The sequence below is a fragment of the Chinchilla lanigera genome, unplaced genomic scaffold (genome assembly GCF_000276665.1).
Source record: "Chinchilla lanigera isolate Chin_1 unplaced genomic scaffold, ChiLan1.0 scaffold00110, whole genome shotgun sequence".
Lineage (NCBI taxonomy): Eukaryota > Metazoa > Chordata > Mammalia > Rodentia > Chinchillidae > Chinchilla > Chinchilla lanigera.
Window position 1 is genome coordinate 2,579,834 of NW_004955511.1, and position 17,519 is coordinate 2,597,352.

Consider the following 17,519-nt stretch of genomic DNA (forward strand, 5'->3'; position numbering starts at 1 on the left):
AGAAGGGGATTTTTAATATCTGCACTGTGGCTGAGGCAGGAGGATCTACACAAGTTGAAGGCCAATCCTGTGACCTAGTACAGCCTGAACAACGCAGCAAGACCCTTTCTCCAAAATAAATAAAAATTAACAAAGGCAGAGGAGGGATGGTGATGATCTGTGAGTCTCCCCTATGTGAGAGTCCAAAGTAACAGAAATGTCAAATCACTGCCCCTTAAGATGTCCCTTGGGTCACGGGTGTACTGAGGCACTCCATCCTCTCCTTGTAATGGCCAGGCCAGCACCCTGACTAAGAGGCTTAGGCATTAGCCCTGAGGTGCCCAAGACACTGCAGCACCATAGGACCAGAGCTGTGGGTTCCAGCTTTCCAGCACTGAATTGGGCCGCGGTGGACCTGCTGGCTGGTGCTCCATAAGACTGGGTAGTTCTGTTTTGTTTTTGAGACAGGATCTAACTGTAGTCCTGGCTGGGCTTGAACTCATGATCCTCCTGCCTCAGCCTCCTGAGTGCTCTAGTTGCCAGCATGTGCCACCATGCTTGGCTAGACAGAAGCTGTTTTGAGTCTGGCTGGAATACAGCCCACCAGACCCCGTCCTAGGAAGCAAAACCTCACCTAAAGTTCACCCTGGTGGCGGCTGGGGACGAGCGGTGGCCATGCAGGAGAAGGAAAGTTGGGACAGTGCCTCGCAGTGGCTTTCCCCCGTTTTATTAAAAATAGACCCAAACACTTTATGTATCAAAGAAAAGTTTCTTTCGCTGGTGGCAGCCACGGGAGCCCCGCGGCCCTGGTGGTCCAGCTGCCCTCCAGGGGCCCGGGCCGCAGGGAGCAGTGGCCGGGCCCTGGACAGAGGCTGCAAGGACTGCTCCTTTGCTCAGGCCCGGCCAGCTGGGGTGGGGCTGGGCGGTGCTGCGTTCCCTCCACCCTGCCACTGGCAAGGGCTAGAAACTCAAAGTACCCCTCCCGTGCCAAGGTAAACAGCGGGGTGATGTGTGCCCCGCAGCTGCTGCCTGGGGCCTGGACTTGGGGTTCCCCTCGGCCCGAGTCCTTTCCCCACCCTCAGACTGGCGTCCGAGGCCAGGGCTCCCTGAGCCCAGCCTGGCCTCTGCTATCCTGTGGCTGAGGATCTGCCAGGCCCCGCACCTCCGTGTGTGCTCAAAACAAGATGGGCCGCGTCCGGCTCCTCCCCTGGTCCCCTGTCCAAGTCCTCGCCCTGCCATCTGCATCCTGGACCTCAGGGCACAGGACACGGCCCCCACACCCCCGCTTCTGGTGCTACCAACTGCTGCTGCCGCCCCTGGGCCTTCAACACCCCAGGGTCCCCCAGACCCCTGCTGCCTGGAGCGCGGTGAGGGCAGGGAGGCAGGTGGAGCCGGTCCGGGTGGGCGGGCGGGTGGGCAGTACACATGCTGGTATGGACCTCGTGGCAGGGCTGGGGCAGGCGTGGGAGGGTGGGGCATGCGAGGGGCGCAGCCGGCCTGAGCCCTCAGTCCCAGCCGTCGTCCTTCACCATGTGTGACATCTCGATGATGTACTTCCCCTCCTTGTACTTCTGGCTGGTCTCGAAAGCTTGCTCCTGATGGGGAGAGAATCAGTGACCTCAGGACCAAGCTTGCGCTGGGGCCCCAAGTCCAGCTCGATCCTGGGGCTCTCTTCCCCAGGGCCTGGTCTCCCCGGCACTCACGTATTTCCAGCCCAGCGTGGTCTTGCAGCTCTCACAGAAGATGTCAGCCACGGAGTGCAGCCCGGTGAGCAGCAGGCGCTGTTCAGCCGGCCCACAGCCCACGTTGACCCTGTCCAGGAAACAAGGAGCCAGCGCCCGCCAGGTGGCTCCATCAGTCCAGCCCGAAGCAGCCCAGAGGAACCGGAGGGCCCACGGCCGCATCACCCCACGGTGGGGAGGCAGCCCCGGGCACTTTGTCTAGGGCTGATACTGGCTCTGCAGACCAGCTCCTGGAACCCCTCTGCAAAAGGCAGAGCGAGAGGAACGCACAGGACTACTTTCTTTGGGGGGAGGGGAAGGTTGAGACAGGGTCTCCTCTGGAGCCCAGGCTGGCTTCAAACGCATGGCGATCCTCCTGCCTCAGCCTCTCAAGTGCTGGCATGACAGGCTTGTGCCACCACGCCGGGCTAAAGAACTTTCTGATGGCTCACCCTGTCCGTCCCCAGAGCACGAGGCACACACACACAAGCACGGGCACACACGCGGGAGGAGAGAAGTGGACTCACACGGAGTTAAACAGGTAGGCTCGGCCATGGCTCCCTTGGAAGGACTGTGGAGACACAAGGCGGACGGTGACCGGCGTGCGTGCCCCCGGCTCTGCCCGAGGCCTAGGTGGCCTTGCACTCAGCACAGCGGGGCCCCCAGTGTACCTTGGAGATGAGCTCATCCTGCTTGGCCAGGTGGGCGCGGCAGTGGACGCAGCTGTAGGTGCGGTGGCAGCGCGGCAGGTAGCTGCGGAAGGTCTTGGCGGGCAGGCAGGCAGGGGCCGGGCCTGGGTTGCAGCTGGGCATGACGGGCTGCAGCACGATGCCCTGGCGGGCCGGAGGGGCCGGCGCCGTGCAGCCCCCGCAGAGCCGGTCGCAGGTGAAGCAGCGAAGCAGGTTGGCTAGAGCCGTGTTTCAGGGCGGGAGAGCCGCGGGGGGCTCCCAGCCAGGGCCCCCCCAGACAAGAAGTGGGGAGAAGCGGAGTCACCTGCGGAGAGGGCCTGGGAGTGAGGGGAGCCCTGGTGAGGTGGGCTCGGCCCCCTGCGCCCTGCCTCCCGGCCTGCACCGCCCTGGGCTTCTGCCAGAGCAGGGACACGGTGAGGGTCTCCTGGGGCTGGAGCAGCCTCTGCCGTTCTCCACCGAGAGCATGTTGCTGGCACCGGTGCTACCAGGGGAGCCACGTCATCAGCACGGGACTGGCCTTGGTGTCCGGGGCCTCAGTGACAAGCAGGGCCTACAGGGCCATGTGATGGGTGCAGGGTCTCCCCGACACTGGGCTGCCTGGCAGCCCTGCTTTTCCCGGCCTCTTTCTGCGGGGTAGCAGGCCATTCTACCAGCGGGTAGCAGGTGCCCAGCCTGGCTCTACGCACTCTGGCTGTCGACCTCGGCACGCCTGTCCCCCAGCCCCGCGCCGTGGCCCCTCATTCCAGCCCGGAAGGAGCACGTGGCTGTGTTCCAGCCTCTGAGCCACTCGGTCTCTCCCTGGCACTATTTACTCAGCCAAAGACTGGCTGGAGCCGTGGGAGAAAAGCCCGCTTTCCTGGGGCTGGTCTGACAACGGGACCAATGGGAGAAGCCGGAGTCCTGGGCTGGGCAGGGCTGCCCAGTGCAGTGCGGGAGCAGGGAGCCCAAGCAGCCATGGAAGGAGCTCCCGGTTTTTAGAAGCTGCACTTCGAGCTGGTCGTGGAGGTTCACGCCGCACGCGTGCAATCCCAGCACCCTGGGGAGGCTGAGGCAGGAGGATCACAGGTTTTCGAGCCCAGCTTGGGCACCTTAGCAAAACTCTGTCCATAAAAAGTGGGAGGATGCTGGGGATGTAGCTCAGTGCAAAGGCCTGGGGTCCGCCCCCCCCCCGTACCTCAAAACAATATATAAATAAAGATGTTGCTTGGGGTACAAGACTGCTTCCTTCTCCCTGGGCCAGGCACAAGCAGCAGTGACTCAGGGCAACTGAAGATGAAACTAGCGCTGCCCCACGCCAGCCCCGGAGTGGCCGAGCTGCTGGAGCAGAGGATAAGAAGGGAGGTGGCCCCTGTCCGCCCTGATAAGCAGGTGCGGTGCTGCCCTGGCCTTGGTGGGCAGCCGCAGGCAGCTCAGCCCGCGTTTGTGCCCCGGCAGCGCCAGAGCAGCGAGGCACAGTGGCATCAACTGCCAGTCAGACTGGCTGTCCCTGTCCTGTCCTCTGCGGTGGCCACAGGCCCCCGCCGCGCTGCTCTCTCTGAGGGCCACCCAGCAGCCGAGCCCAGAACCCTCCATGGACACCAGGGCCCGGAAGACACCCTGGGCGGAATCTGGGTGACACTGGCTTTTGGTGGCCCTCGTGGCTACCTGTTCTCAGGTAGACCCCCTCCAGTGGCTGCTGTCAACTTTGCCCGAGTTCCCCTCTGACCACGGCCACCTTGAAACGCTTCCTTGGAGGCTGGGGGGTGAGGGGCCAGCTCAGGAGTCAGGCCCGCCTTGGCCTTGGTCCCCAAGCTCGGGCCAACCGGCACACCTCCTTCCCTGCACCCAGCCCGGGGAGGCTGCCTGGAGGCTAGCAAATCCCTCGGGGACACCGGGGTCACGGCTTCTCCCCTTGTGCCCTCCCAGGGAGCGGCAGGTCAGCCGATGCTGGGCAAACAAAGGCCAGCTGGGGCCGGAGGAGGCTGCGTCCCCGATGTGCCAGGTGCGCCGCGCTGGGCCTTGGGGGCGGGGAGGGGGTGGCAGCTGACGGCAGCGGAGGCTGAGAAACCAGGTGCGAGCGGAATCGCGTGCCTCTCAGGAAGCAGGGGGCGGGGGAGGGGACACCTGCTGGGGGATGCTGTCTGCTCGGGACCCCCCCCCTCCCGGCTGGCGCTCTTGGGATTCAGGGGTCCAAGGGTCGGCGCCGCCAGCTTCCAGGCCAGGTCCGGGGGTCCGCACAGCAGCCGTGCAATGCACAGTGACGCCGATGCCGCAGCCAAAGTTGCCGGGAAATAAGTGCGGGAGTCGCAGCTTGGAGAGGGACGGAGGAGCGAGCGCAGCCAGGCCGCGGGGCGGGGGCAGGGCGAAGGCGGTGAGCGATGCTTGTGCCAGGGCGGGGACGCGGCACGCGGGGAGGGGACACGGCAGGGGGACCCGTCTGGAGAAGGGCTGGCCCCTCACCTTGAGGTCGGCTGCGGAGAGCTCCGGCCAGCGCTCTCGAGCTCGCGGTCTCCGCGCCCGCTGGGCTCCTCGCGCTCGGCTCCTGCGGCTGGGGAGGGGGTGGCCGGGGGCGCGGGGCCGGGGCTGCCGAGCGCGGACAGCTGCGGGGCCAGAGGCGGTCTGCGGGCCGCACCTCGGGCTGGGTGACCGCGGCTGTGTGCTGTGGGAATGCATCATAACACTGTGACTCATCCGTCCCCCGCCCCCTTCCCTCCCACGTCAGAGCGGGGCTGGGAGACACAGGAGCGGGGAGGGCGGCAGGGCGCGGGCCGCGGGCGGAGGAGGGCAGGGGCGGGCGCAGAGGGGCCGGGCAGCGTGGCCGAGGAGAAGGAGCGGCTGGAGCCCGAGGGCGGGCCGGCGAGGTGGCCGGTACCGAGGGCGCAGGCTGGGAGGGGCGCAGGAAGCGCGCCCGCGCCCATTCGCCAGGCGGTCTCCCCCCTCGGGCTCAGACGCGAGTCCTGACGCAGGGAAATGGTCACGGTGGCGGCTGTGCCCCAGACGCGTGCCGTGCTGGGCACCACAAGCCTCAGAGCCTCTACTCCGTGTGCCCAGAGCAGCCCCGGGTGACACAGGGCAGCTCGCGCCCGACCTCGGGGTTCGTGGATGAGACCCCCGTGGCACCCGAGGTGCTCGCTGGGGCAGGTCCTCGGGGAGGCTCCCCCGGTACCCCAGGACTGCCGAGCCTCCTGAGCGCCCTGGAGAGAGGCAGGTTCCCTGCCTGGCGGATGGACAGAGTCCAGCTGCAGCTTCGGATGCCGGCAGAGCCTGGCTTTGGCCTCAAAGTCACCTGGGTTGGAATCTCAGCGCTGCCAATTCCTTGCCAGGGACCTCTGGGCAAGCGGCAGAGCTGCGCTGCACCTCGGGGCCCCTCTTCTGCCAGACAAAGCACACATTTACCTGACAGTGGTGGGAAGGAAACACAACGTGGAAAGGCCCCCAAGTGCCTAGCTCGTGACAGGCACCTAGTAAACAGTAGTGTTATTTCAAAACAGCACTCTCAAATGATTCAGGTGCTGTGTGTGCCGGGTTTGGTGTTCCATAGCATTTTTAGAGGCTGAGGCAGGAGGAACTCTGTGAGTTCGAGGCCAGCCTGGGCTACATAGCTCAAGGGCAGCTGCTGGGCTACATACTTAGACCCTGTCTCAACCTCCCCACACTCCCCCACAAACACTGCAATGTGTATATGTACATGTACCAATTCTCCAAGATGAGTGCGGTTATTATGCATTGCAAATATACTAATAGAAAATAAAAATGGAAAGATAAAAACAGCATTGTGGACTTACTACCTCTAAACCCAGAGAAGACTTACTGATATTTTCTGATATTTCAGGAAATATGCCAAACTTGTCTTATGGAGAAATTATATTTTTCTTCTTTTTTTTTTTTTGGTCCTTTTGGTAGTACTGGGGTTCAAACTTGGGGCCTTCACACTGAGCTATATCCCCAGTCTTTTTTATTTTTTATTTTGAGACAAAGTCTCACTAAGTCTTTATGTTGCCCTAGCTGGGCTCAAATTGTGACCCTCCTGCCTCAGCCTACCAAAAGTACTAGGATTACAGGCCTGCACCACTACTATACCCCCTCCCTCAATAACTTTCTAGCACCTTCCTGTTAAATGTCATTAGACTCAGAATCCCACTCGTAGGGTACTGTGCTGTTTATGTCAGTAATGGGCTCAAAATATATCCCTAGGACAAAATCCCTGAATATTAATAACGTTCAGAAAATGAAGTGTGACAAAGACTAGGACTCCTAGGAAGCAATGCTGTCAGTGGTTTGTGTATCTTCTGCAAGGAAGCGGGAGGTTAAACCAAGGAGTTCTGAACATGTAATCAGGAAGGATTCTGGGCCTGCAGGTAAATTCTGAAAACACAGTGTGGGTATTTGAGGGATAGTACCAGAGGTCTGGAACTGAGAGGGAAAGGTAGGTAAAATAAAAAGAGGGAAATGGTCTTTTTTGGGTAACAGATAAGGGAGATTGTAAATGAAGGAGGAATTTATTTATTTATTTAGTCTTTTTGAGACAGAATCTTACCGTGCAGTTCAGGCTGCCCTTGAACTCACTAGTAGTAGCCCAGGTTGACCTTGAGCTCACAGCAATCCTCCTGTCTCAGCCTCCTGAGTGCTAGGATTACAGGCATGTGCCACCATGCCCGGTTTAAAGGAGGAATTTTTGAGGGGGAAAGATAACTAGTTTTCAGAGCATGGATTTAAAGTTTGGTAAAGGGGATACTCATGAATTTATGTCAATTCAGGAACAAAATGATCAAGGGTTTGGCTGGCGAGGGTGAGGACAGTGTCATTTGGGGGTGGGTTGGGGAGGCAGAAAATGCTGGGTGAAAGACAGAGTGAGAAGAGGGTGTAGGCAAACGCAGATGCTTTAAATGTTGTGCCCTTTACTTGTGCTTAAGAAGCAAAATGGAGCGCATTCTAAGGGAGAGAGGATTTTTCCTAAATTCAGCTTGAGATGGTTATACAATACCCAAAGAAAGATGACCTTCAGGTAACCGGGAGAAATCGCCTCAAGGGCGAAGAAACAGACCCAGGAGACAGATTACAGGGGAACGGGAAAGTACTTGGTCACCCAGGAAGAAAGTCTGCAAGGAAAATTTTGTTCCATCGGTTTTCTGAGACAGTGTCTTGCTAGGTAGTCTATGCTGGCCTTGAACCCTCTATGTAGCCCAAGCTGGCCTTGAACTCACAGCGATCCTCCTGCCTCAGCCTCCCAAGTGCTGGGGTTACAGGTGTGCATCACCACATCCAAACTGGAATTGCAAGTGTGAGACACGGTAAAAGATCAGCAGATACCCAATCATTAATGGAAGAATTGCATAATGCATGCTGGGAGAACAAATGAAATCACTAAAAGAAACCAGCAAAGGGAAGTGTGACAGCTGTGCTTGAAAAGTGAGGATCAAGCAGGAGACTCTGTCGGTACAGACCAAGGAAGCTGGGGTGATGAAGGAGTCACGTGTCTAGCAAACACAGGAAAATGTAAAACAGCACCTACTGCGGGGGGTTCTTGCAGGGTGAAGGACCTCACACCTGTGCAGCCATCGCACAGTACCTGGTCCTGACTCAGCATCTCTCTCCACCAAGGGCCCAGCCTCCTGCCAGAGCTGTCTCCGTCTCCTCCCCCAAGTGAAATTGGAGATAATAATGACCGTGCAGCGGCTGTGAAACAAGCTCCCTGGAAGGACTTTGAAAAATGTAAAGTGCCGTATAACTAGACATTATTATAGCGCCCCCGCCCTATCATCAAAACGTAAAAGCTAACATCAGATCGGACCTTCTCTGTTACAGACTCCGCGCTCAGCGCGGCTACGTGGCGCCCCACTCTGTCCAATCTTCAACACAATTTTAAGAGGCTGGGTACTGTTATTATCACCATTTTACAGGCCAGAAACGTCTGCCACAGGAAGCCTGTGATTTGCCCAGTCACACAGCGAGAGAGCAACCCGGGATTCCAAGGCCCACGCTTGTGTAAAGAGGCTTGCACACCAGGCTGAGGGGCACATGACTGACCTTGTACAGCTCCAGAGATCTATGGAGGAAAAGACCCCAGCAAAATGCCCAGCTCAGTGGGAAGGAGGTGTGACCCTCCCGTTGTTTTGAACCAGGCTCTCGCTTTGTAGTCCAGGCAGGCCTAGAACTCACTGTGTAGCCCAGGCTGGCCTCGAGCTCGTGGCGATCCTCCTGCCTCAGCCTCCTGAGTCCTGGTATCACTGGCGTGCGCACCACCGAGTCCGGCTTGTGATTAAGAGCCGGAAGAAACACTGGACCTTTACTACTTTGCGAAAGAAAGCTTTCTAAATGCCTCCTGCACACCAAACAGTGTCAGGCAGAGCCTGTCAGCCTGGCGTGGCTTGTTTTCCTCCACTTTTCCAACCGTTTGGTCTCTTCGCGCCAAAACGGGGTTTTGCTAATTTCCTCCACTTGCTGGCCTGGGGTTTAGGCAAGCTGTGCCCCGCGAGTCCGAGCTGATCACGCCTGTGTGTTTCTGCCAGGAGAGCGAGACTCAGACCTGTCCGGCCCCGCAGCCGCCCGGCCCCGACGCCCCGCCCACCTCCGGCGTCACGTGCGCAACAATACTCAACTACAACTCCCAGAAGGCCAAGCGGCTGCGCGCGCACCATCCCCTCCCTTTCCGGCGCAACTACAGCTCTCAAAAGGCACCGCGCGCCCTTGCCCCTCGGCACTGCGCAGGAGCGGAGTCGTGTACGTTTCCGCGGTGCGTCTAGGCGAGCGCGGTTTGTAGTTGGGTTTGGGTCCTGTCCTGCAGGGCGTCGCGGTTTACTGGTTGGCTTGTGGCTCGACAGGTGAGAGAATACGCTCCGGGACGCAAAGGTCGCTGCCTTGGGGCCGGGGTGGATTCCAGCGTGCGGGGTGGCAGGGACAGACCGGGAGCGGGAGCCCAAGGCGTCACGTTTGCTCGGCGTTTGCCCCCCGGCCCGCCTTGCTTTCCCCTGGACTGCGCGGTGCGCGGGGAAGCGGAAGTGCCGCCGCTGGACAGCTGAGGGGCGGGTGCGGAGAGGCCGCCGGGCGTCCAAGGCGTTGTGTGGCGGGGAGTCCAAGCCCGGACCTCTGCTTGGCCCCGGATTGCGCGTGCCCTTTGCTTGTCGGCTAGGCGTGTTGGGGAGGGGGTCTCTGCTTCCTGCCTGTCTCCCCTGGAGCAGATCTGTGTGATGCGGGAGAGACGGGAGCGTGGTCCGCGGTAGCGCTCCTCTTGTAAGTCCTTCGCTCACCCGGTGTGTTTCTCGAGGCGGCCGCAGTGTGTAAAGCTCTGCGCGAGGACTAGCGGTGACAACGGCCGAGGAGATTCCCCGCCCTGACCCGCTAGTAGGGAAGATGCGCAGCGAACGTGTTCTGAGACAGAAGTAGTAAGAGGGGTGGAGAAAGTACGGGGAGCGTCGGCGGAGGATTCGGAACAGAGGCCTGGCGTGCGACTGGATCTGAAATTTCCCTTGTGCCGCAGCTCCCACCGCCACACCGACGAGATGGGCGAGGAGGCCAACGATGACAAGAAGCCCACGACCAAATTCGAGCTGGAGCGAGAAACGGAACTGCGCTTCGAGGTGGAGGCGTCGCAGTCGGTTCAGCTGGAGCTGTTGGCCGGCATGGCAGAGATCTTTGGCACGGAGCTGACCCGAAACAAGAAGTTCACCTTCGACGCTGGGGCCAAGGTGGCAGTTTTCACTTGGCATGGCTGCTCCGTGCAGCTGAGCGGCCGCACCGAGGTGGCGTACGTCTCCAAGGACACCCCGATGTTGCTGTACCTCAACACTCACACGGCCCTGGAGCAGATGCGGAGGCAGGCGGAAAAGGAAGAGGAGCGTGGGCCCCGGGTGATGGTCGTGGGCCCCACGGATGTGGGCAAATCCACCGTGTGTCGCTTGCTGCTCAACTACGCAGTGCGCCTGGGCCGCCGTCCTACTTACGTGGAGCTGGATGTGGGCCAGGGCTCCGTGTCCATCCCCGGCACCATGGGGGCCCTGTACATCGAGCGGCCGGCAGATGTGGAGGAAGGGTTCTCCATCCAGGCCCCGCTGGTCTACCACTTTGGCTCCACCACTCCTGGGACCAACATCAAGCTGTATAATAAGGTCAGAGCTGGCGCCGTGGCGGGCGGAGGTCGGGGTTGCTCTCAGGTAGGGAGCTGTGGGAGTCCGATAGCTAAACTACACTTTGCACCCTGTCACCTTGTTGCTTCTACTGCCGCACCATTTCAGAAAACACAGCTTCAAGTATTAGCCTCAGGTTGCTAAACCATTTTTGTGGACCTATTAGTAATTTATTAAATGTCCGTGTAGGACATAAAATAAGAAGCAGAAACGACATGAAATAAAAAATTAAATCCATCTTCGAAGTCAAAACTACGGGCGTTACAATTGTTATTTGTCCAGCATGGGGGCACAATGGTGGCCTGCAATCTCAGTACTTAGAAGGCTGAGGCAGGAGAGTCACCGTGAGTTTGAAGCCATCCTGGGCTCCATAGTGAGTTCAGGGCCAGCCTGAAATGTCCTTTGGGGGCTGAGGGTGTAGCTCTGTGGTAGAGCACTGGCCTAGGGTGAGTTCCTGAGTTGAACTCCCAGCCCTGTGGAGGTACCACACAATAAGCCATTTCTCTGGTGCCCAGTACCACTTCAAGCCACTGATAGCCAGAAGTTGCCACTGATTGATTAGTCTCAATTTTTTTAATTTTTAATTTTTTTGGTGCGTGCTCGCAGTATCCATTCCTTGTGAGGGGTTGGTGCGCATGCGTCACGCGTCGGCATTATCTCCCCTTCCCTGCCCCTTGCCCGGCATTTTCGTTCTCATCTTGGTCCTTTCATTGCAGATCACATCTCGCTTAGCAGATGTGTTTAACCAGCGGTGTGAGGTGAATCGGAGGGCCTCTGTGAGCGGCTGCGTCATAAACACGTGTGGCTGGGTCAAGGGCTCAGGTTACCAGGCGCTGGTGCACGCGGCCTCTGCCTTCGAGGTGGACGTGGTGGTGGTGCTGGACCAGGAGCGACTGTACAACGAGCTGAAGCGGGACCTGCCTCACTTTGTGCGCACCGTGCTGCTCCCGAAGTCCGGGGGCGTGGTGGAGCGCTCCAAGGACTTCCGGCGGGAGTGCAGGGACGAGCGCATCCGTGAGTACTTCTATGGTTTCCGGGGCTGCTTCTATCCCCACGCCTTCAACGTCAAATTTTCAGATGTGAAGATCTACAAAGTGGGCGCCCCCACCATCCCTGACTCTTGTCTGCCGCTGGGCATGTCACAAGAAGACAACCAGCTCAAGCTGGTGCCCGTCACGCCCGGCCGGGACATGGTGCACCACCTCCTGAGCGTCAGCACGGCCGAGGGCACTGAGGAGAACCTCTCGGAGACCAGCGTGGCCGGCTTCATCGTGGTGACCAGCGTGGACCTGGAGCACCAGGTGTTCACCGTGCTCTCTCCAGCGCCCCGGCCCCTGCCCAAGAATTTCCTGCTCATCATGGACATCCGGTTCATGGATCTCAAGTAGAGGTGGGCAGCAAGCCACGCCCTCCGGAGCACGGGCCATCCTCTGGCGACAGCCAGAGGACATATGGGCAGAGGAGGGGCGAGGCCGGCTGTCCTGGAGACAGCGCCAGGGAAGCATACAGCCTCGCTCTGGGCCAGACTCTTCCAATCTGGAACCAAAAGGGGGGCCCTCAAGAAGAAATTGCCTTTTTTAGGTCACCCAAGATGCCATTTGGAACTCTGAGATCTCGGAGAATTTTGTTTTTTTTCAAGGTGCTTCCACATGGACTGTTTTTATTACCACTTTATATGAAATGTATACGACTGGCTGTCTTACTGATTCAGGACAAGAGTGTAAATTGGAGGGATTCTTTTCAATAAACTTCAAATAAAAAATTATTTTAATATATTTGCTATATCATGGAAGTGTAATTTCTTTTCTTTTCACTTTTTTTTTTTTGAGACAGGGTCTCTCTGCGCAGTTCAAGCTGACCTTGAGCTCACTTTGTAGCCCAGGCTGGTCCTGAACTTGCAACGATCCTCCTGCCTCAGCCTCCCGAGTGCTAGGATTACAGGCATGTGCCACCACACCCGGCCCTGTTCATTTTCTCTTCTGCGGTTACCTTTCGTGTTGCCTGTGTGATGAGAAGCAGGTCCTAAGTCAAAGTATAGCTTAGACTTTCAGGTAGGAAGAGGCTGCGATGCGACAGCCTGTTCTCTGTGAGGGCTTGCCGATGATTGTTGGGTGCCCCTAGTTTGCACTTGGCTTGCTGAGTACCTGATCCCATTCATCCAGTCCTCCTTACGAAACTATCATTTTTTGTGGTGCTGGGATTCAACACGGGGCAGTGCTGCTCTCTGCCAGGCGCCATCCTTGGTGGGGACAAGAGGGACAAAGTTGTGGTGGTCGTCTGTGAAAGGACAGATCGAACTCAGGAAGCACTAGGCAGAGACTTGACTTGGGCGACAGGAGACAGCGAGGCCGCCGGAGCCTGCGTGGTCAGTAAAGAGCCTTCTTGTTTAGTCTGGCGCTAGGGATTGGAGACAGCTCCACCACAAGCCCTTTTTATTTTGAGACAGGGTCTGAGTTGCAAGATTGCCCAGGCTGGGCTTGAACCTGCCGTGGGCCTCAGCCTCGCAGAGTGGTGGGGTCCGGCCTGCGCCACCACACCTGGCGGGCAGATGAATAAGAACGAGAAGACGAAGTGATAACTGCTGCAAAACTGACCTGGGGAGGAGGCACGCGAGGCCGTGCGGAGAGCACGATGGCAGCCGATGAGTTTACTAAGAGAAGGGAGCCGTGGCGTTGCGGCGGGGGCGTGGCGCACATCTGCAGTCCCAGCACTTGGAGACCCACTTGGAGACCGAGGCAAGAGGATCACAGGTTCGAGCCCAGCCTGGGCAATTTAGCGACGCAGCGGGATCCTGTCTCAAAATAAAATATAAAAAAGGGCTGGGGATGTAGCTCAGTGTGCAAGGCTTGGGTTCAAAGTCTAGTAACAAAAAGAGGGCGCCGGCGCCGTTCTTGTACATCAGGGAGAAGAATGGATTCGGTCCTAGGAGCGGTGGGAGACCTCTGGAGCAGAGAGCGGTGTCAGGCGGAGGAACGACGACATGACCTACTTTACACTTGGAGGAGATCACTGCTGTGTGCGAGTGTGTGGGGCGGCGGCGTAGCAGGAGGTGGTGGGAGGACACTGCTGGGTTAGAGTCCCCGTGAGAACTGAGGCTGGGTGACAGCAGCTTAGGTAGAGCGAGGAGAGTTACTGTTCGTGCTTGGTCTACTTTGGAGTTTACTTTTTTTTTTTTCTTTTTGAGACAGGGTCTTGCTATGCAGTCAGGCTGAATTTGAGCTCCCTTTGTAGCCTAGGCTGGCCTTGAACTTGCAAAGATGCTCCTGCCTCAGCCTCTCGAGTGCTGGGATTACAGGCGTGCACCACCACACCCAGAAACTTTGGAGTTTACATAGCCCGGGCTGGCCTTGAACTCATGATCCTCCTGCCTTAGCCTCTGGAGTGCTGGGGTTATGTCAGCAGGTGTGCCCCACCGTGCCCTCATCAGAATATTTTGAAAGTAAAATAGGTAGGACTTGCTGATGAGTGACGAGGAAAAGAAACTGGAATCCAGGATTTCTTTTTAAGAAATGAAACCAAGGGCCTGTTTTTAATTTCAGCAACTAGATTGGCTGCGACTGGGCAAACTCAGGCAGGGGACAGGGAATACCCAGACTGTCCCAGCGCCGCTCCAGTTCCAGCTGTCGGTTAGTCATTCCCCCTGGGATGGAACAGACAGCTCGGATCTGAAGGCTCAGAGCCACTGGCCTACGGAGGGGCTTGAACTGTGGAAATGGAAATGAGGAAGCAGCGAAGACTGTGCTCAGGCAGGTGCTCGGGATGTGCTTGAAGCCGCAGAGCTCTTCCCAGCATGCACTGGTCCTAGGCTTGCTCCCAGAGCCCAGGAGTGGGGAAAGGTCAAGCGCAAGAGCAGCTGGGCAATGACATCACTGTGGATCTCCTGAGCACTGATGTTTCAGCACTGACACTAACTGGGCATGATTACTTATTCCTGTAATCCCAGCACTCGGGAGGCTGAGGCAGGAGGATACTTGTGAGTTCAAGACCAGCCTGGGCCACAAAGTGAGCTCAAGGCCAGCCTGACTGCTTTGCCAGACCCTATTGCAAAAAGAGCAACAACAAAAAAAGAACTGAATGAATGAATAAATTCCTTGGTTTAGGGCTGCAAGGGCATTCATTCCTTTTTACTTTTCCCTTTTTTGGGGGTAGCGGGTATGGAACTCAGAACCTTGCACGTGCCAGGCAGGCTCTGTGCCCTATCCCTGGCTCATTTCTCTCTGACTGTTAGGCTGTACTAAAAGTGACCCTGTGGTTTGCCATGTATAGGTATAAGAAAATGCAAGTGAAAGAGATTCAAAAAAGCACAGCCAGCCAGATGTGGTGGCACAGGCCTGTGCTCCCAGCACTTGGGAACCTGAGACAGGCAGGTAACCAGTTCACGGGCACCCTCGACTACCTGTGAAGACCTGGTCTCAAAACCAGACAGCGGGCACAGTGGCACATGCCTGTGATCCCAGCACTTGAGAGGCTGAGGGAGGCTGAAGCAGGAGGTTCGCCATGCATTCAAGGCCAGCCTGGGCTACACAGTGAGACCCTGTCTCAAAAAAAAACAAAACAAAACATACATGAAAACACTAGAAAAAAACTATTAGGTATTCATAGACATATCAAAATAGTATTTTTAATTTTTATAGAATTATTTTATAATAGTCACCCACAAAATAATTTTTAAAATTTATTTACTTATTTTTTATCTTTTTGAGACAAGGTCTCACTATGCAGTTCAGGCTGGCCTTGAGTTCACTCTGTAGCCCCCAGGCTGGTCTCGAACTTGAGACGATCCTCCTGCCTCAGCTTCCCGAGTGCTGGGATTACAGGCTGGGGCCACCACACCCGGCCAAAATACTATTTTTAGTACCATTGTTACGGTTTGTGTCTTGGTATCCCCTCAAAGCCTCATGCAGTCATGGGGCAGACTTCTAGAGTTTTTGATTAATCCACGGTCCAATGCTGGGATTATGGGTGGGAGTGCTACACCCGCCCTTGGGGGGGGGGGGAGGCTGCATACAATACAAGGGAGGGAAGGGGACTTGCTCTGTCCCTCTCCTCCCTTTTTGCTCTTGCTGCTTTGCTGTTTTCTGCTGTCCTGAACTGTTGCTCTCTGCCACATGCCTGCTTTGGAGCCAGTTGATTATGGACTGAAACCTCCACAAACTGAATAAGATAAACCTTTCCTTCTCTAATTTTGGGTGTTGGGCATTTTGTCCCAGCAAGGACAGCAGAGTAACTAACACAATCACGATCTGGATATTTTTTGTTTTAAGCTAGATTTTACTCCAGACTGCTACTTAGAAGTGGCTAGCACTTTAAACCTTAGGTTCTATCCAACATCCTTTCCAAGATACACTTTGCCCGTTCCGAAGGAAAACTGGATAGGAAAACCGACTCTGTAAATGTTGGGATAGTAATTCTGCCTCGTTCCCGGTGAGCCAGGAGAGCAGCTGTGGGAGGGTGAAAGGTGGGAGGCCGTGCGTCTTTTTCCCTGAGCCCCTCTCGCCAACAGACATCACGATGCCTACAGGTTCTCAGTTGTAGTGGAAAAATAAAAATGCCAATTTGTGAAGTGGTGGAAAGGAAAAATCTTAACCTCTAACAAAAAAATTAAATGCAATTTCATTTTAGGGAAACAATGATTTAGAGGTCAAAAACACGCGCTGTAAATATTCTACCTCCAGCAGAACTTAAATGTATCTTTTTTACAATTTAAAAGTCTTCAAAAATACTAACCATTCTCAACTATGTTGCAATAAATGCTGGGTTGAAGCCCATAGCAAGGACGAATTAGAACTAAGTGATGGATGCCTCTAATTCCAGAATGGAGGCTGAGGCAGGAGGATCGGCGTCAGTTCCGGGCCAACCTGAACTACATGCGAGGCCCTCTCTCTAAAAACCAAAAGAGGAATGAATTAGGATTAATAATAAATGCCAAGACAGAGTAGGCAGGACCCCAGGAAACAGGGCAGACGCCTCCAGCTCCTGGCTGCCTGATGCCAAAGTGTCAGGACCAGTCACACTTGCAGTTGCATCCCCAGGCCCGACCCTGGAAACCAGGCCGAGCACGCTCGGCAGGACGGAGATAGGGTCCGTTCTTTCCGGAGCTGTTACATAACTGCCAGCGCTGCTCTCGGATGGGAAGCGGCCCGAGCTCCGCGAGAGGGGCACGTGTGGCATCGCCATGGGCTTCGCCGCCGTCCCGGGCTAATTAGGGCAAAGCGTCGCGCTGTGATCTTCGGGGACTCGGCCAGCAGCTCGCCAGGGACTGGAGCTATTCTGGAGAGCCGCGGCTGTGCGGCCGCATTCTCAGATCGGGTGCGGGCGGGAGGCAGCGCAGAGCTCTCGGATCCGCAGGGCTCGCCGCCTCGACTCGCGCCGCTCTCCCCGCCCGGCTCCGGGGCCCGGCGGGGACCTCACCCTGCCCTGCGTGTTCTCCCAGGCCGGCCCTTTCCAAGTTCGAGCCGCGGCCCAAAGCGCTCAATACCCAGGAATCACGATAAGACCAGCACAGCCAGGTGTTTTAAATAAAGTTTAAGCTATTAAAAAAAAAAAAAAAAAAAGAAAAAGGTGGCGGTGGAGGGCAGCTTCCTTACGCTCCACGCGGTTGGCCAATGCGTGAAGGGGCGGAGCAGGAAGACGGGGCGGCCCGTCCGTAATTGGCTATGCTAGGAGCCAGTCTGGACCATACCACTTTTATTGGGGGGATATTGGTGAATTTGAGAGTGGCCCTTGCATTAGAGTAGTTCCAGTACACATGTATACTTTTTTTTAATTTAAAGTTTCTGGTTGGATACTGCAGGAACGTAAAATAGGACGCAGGGGAAAGGAGGACTCGCTTAGTTACTTCCCCATTCCCAACTCCTGCGCAGTTGGCCAGCCTTCCTCGCCGAGTCGTCCGCGGAACTCCGCGGCCCTGCGCGCGCGCTCCCGCCGCTCTGCGTGCTTACGGCGCTGTGCCCCTGTAGCCAATCAGAACGCGAGGTCGCCGCGTTCCCCGGCGCTCGCGCGCACGCATCGGAGCGACGTGGGGGTGG

The 17,519-nt window shown here is 57.0% G+C and overlaps 2 protein-coding genes across 10 annotated transcripts; one reads left to right on the forward strand and one right to left on the reverse strand.

Moving 5' to 3' along the window:
- Positions 1-684: 684 nt before the first annotated feature.
- Ypel4 (yippee-like 4) lies at positions 685-8,920 on the reverse strand. Of its 5 annotated transcripts, none has more exons than XM_005408002.1 (6): positions 8,528-8,920; positions 4,829-5,027; positions 2,372-2,693; positions 2,228-2,271; positions 1,683-1,791; positions 685-1,574 (listed from the first exon to the last, which is right to left on the reverse strand). In XM_005408002.1, the coding sequence occupies exons 3-6, from the start codon at positions 2,510-2,512 to the stop codon at positions 1,485-1,487; spliced, it is 384 nt and encodes a 127-aa protein (XP_005408059.1). In that variant the 5' UTR covers positions 2,513-2,693; positions 4,829-5,027; positions 8,528-8,920; the 3' UTR covers positions 685-1,484. The 5 variants fall into 5 exon arrangements, with proteins under 5 accessions (XP_005408059.1, XP_013361942.1, XP_005408058.1 ...); XM_013506488.1 differs by having other exon boundaries at positions 2,372-2,706; XM_005408001.2 differs by lacking the exon at positions 8,528-8,920 and adding an exon at positions 8,396-8,521.
- A 71-nt stretch (positions 8,921-8,991) lies between these two features.
- Positions 8,992-12,275, forward strand: Clp1 (cleavage and polyadenylation factor I subunit 1). Of its 5 annotated transcripts, none has more exons than XM_013506485.1 (4): positions 8,992-9,189; positions 9,633-9,750; positions 9,846-10,473; positions 11,208-12,275. In XM_013506485.1, the coding sequence occupies exons 2-4, from the start codon at positions 9,719-9,721 to the stop codon at positions 11,877-11,879; spliced, it is 1,332 nt and encodes a 443-aa protein (XP_013361939.1). In that variant the 5' UTR covers positions 8,992-9,189; positions 9,633-9,718; the 3' UTR covers positions 11,880-12,275. The 5 variants fall into 5 exon arrangements, with proteins under 5 accessions (XP_013361939.1, XP_013361940.1, XP_005408063.1 ...); XM_013506486.1 differs by having other exon boundaries at positions 9,643-9,750; XM_005408006.2 differs by lacking the exon at positions 9,633-9,750.
- Positions 12,276-17,519: the final 5,244 nt, after the last annotated feature.

Excerpts from the sequence above, each read along its gene's own strand:
- Ypel4 (XM_013506487.1), bottom strand. The coding sequence starts at position 7,955 with ATGCTGAGTCAGGACCAGGTACTGTGCGATGGCTGCACAGGTGTGAGG. Across the intron at positions 5,028-7,880 it reads CCCTGCAAGAACCCCCCGCA|CACACAGCCGCGGTCACCCA; the intron begins GTAGGTGCTGTT and ends GCATTCCCACAG.
- Clp1 (XM_013506485.1), top strand. The coding sequence starts at position 9,719 with ATGCGCAGCGAACGTGTTCTGAGACAGAAGTA. Across the intron at positions 9,751-9,845 it reads CGTGTTCTGAGACAGAAGTA|CTCCCACCGCCACACCGACG; the intron begins GTAAGAGGGGTG and ends CTTGTGCCGCAG. Across the intron at positions 10,474-11,207 it reads ACATCAAGCTGTATAATAAG|ATCACATCTCGCTTAGCAGA; the intron begins GTCAGAGCTGGC and ends CTTTCATTGCAG.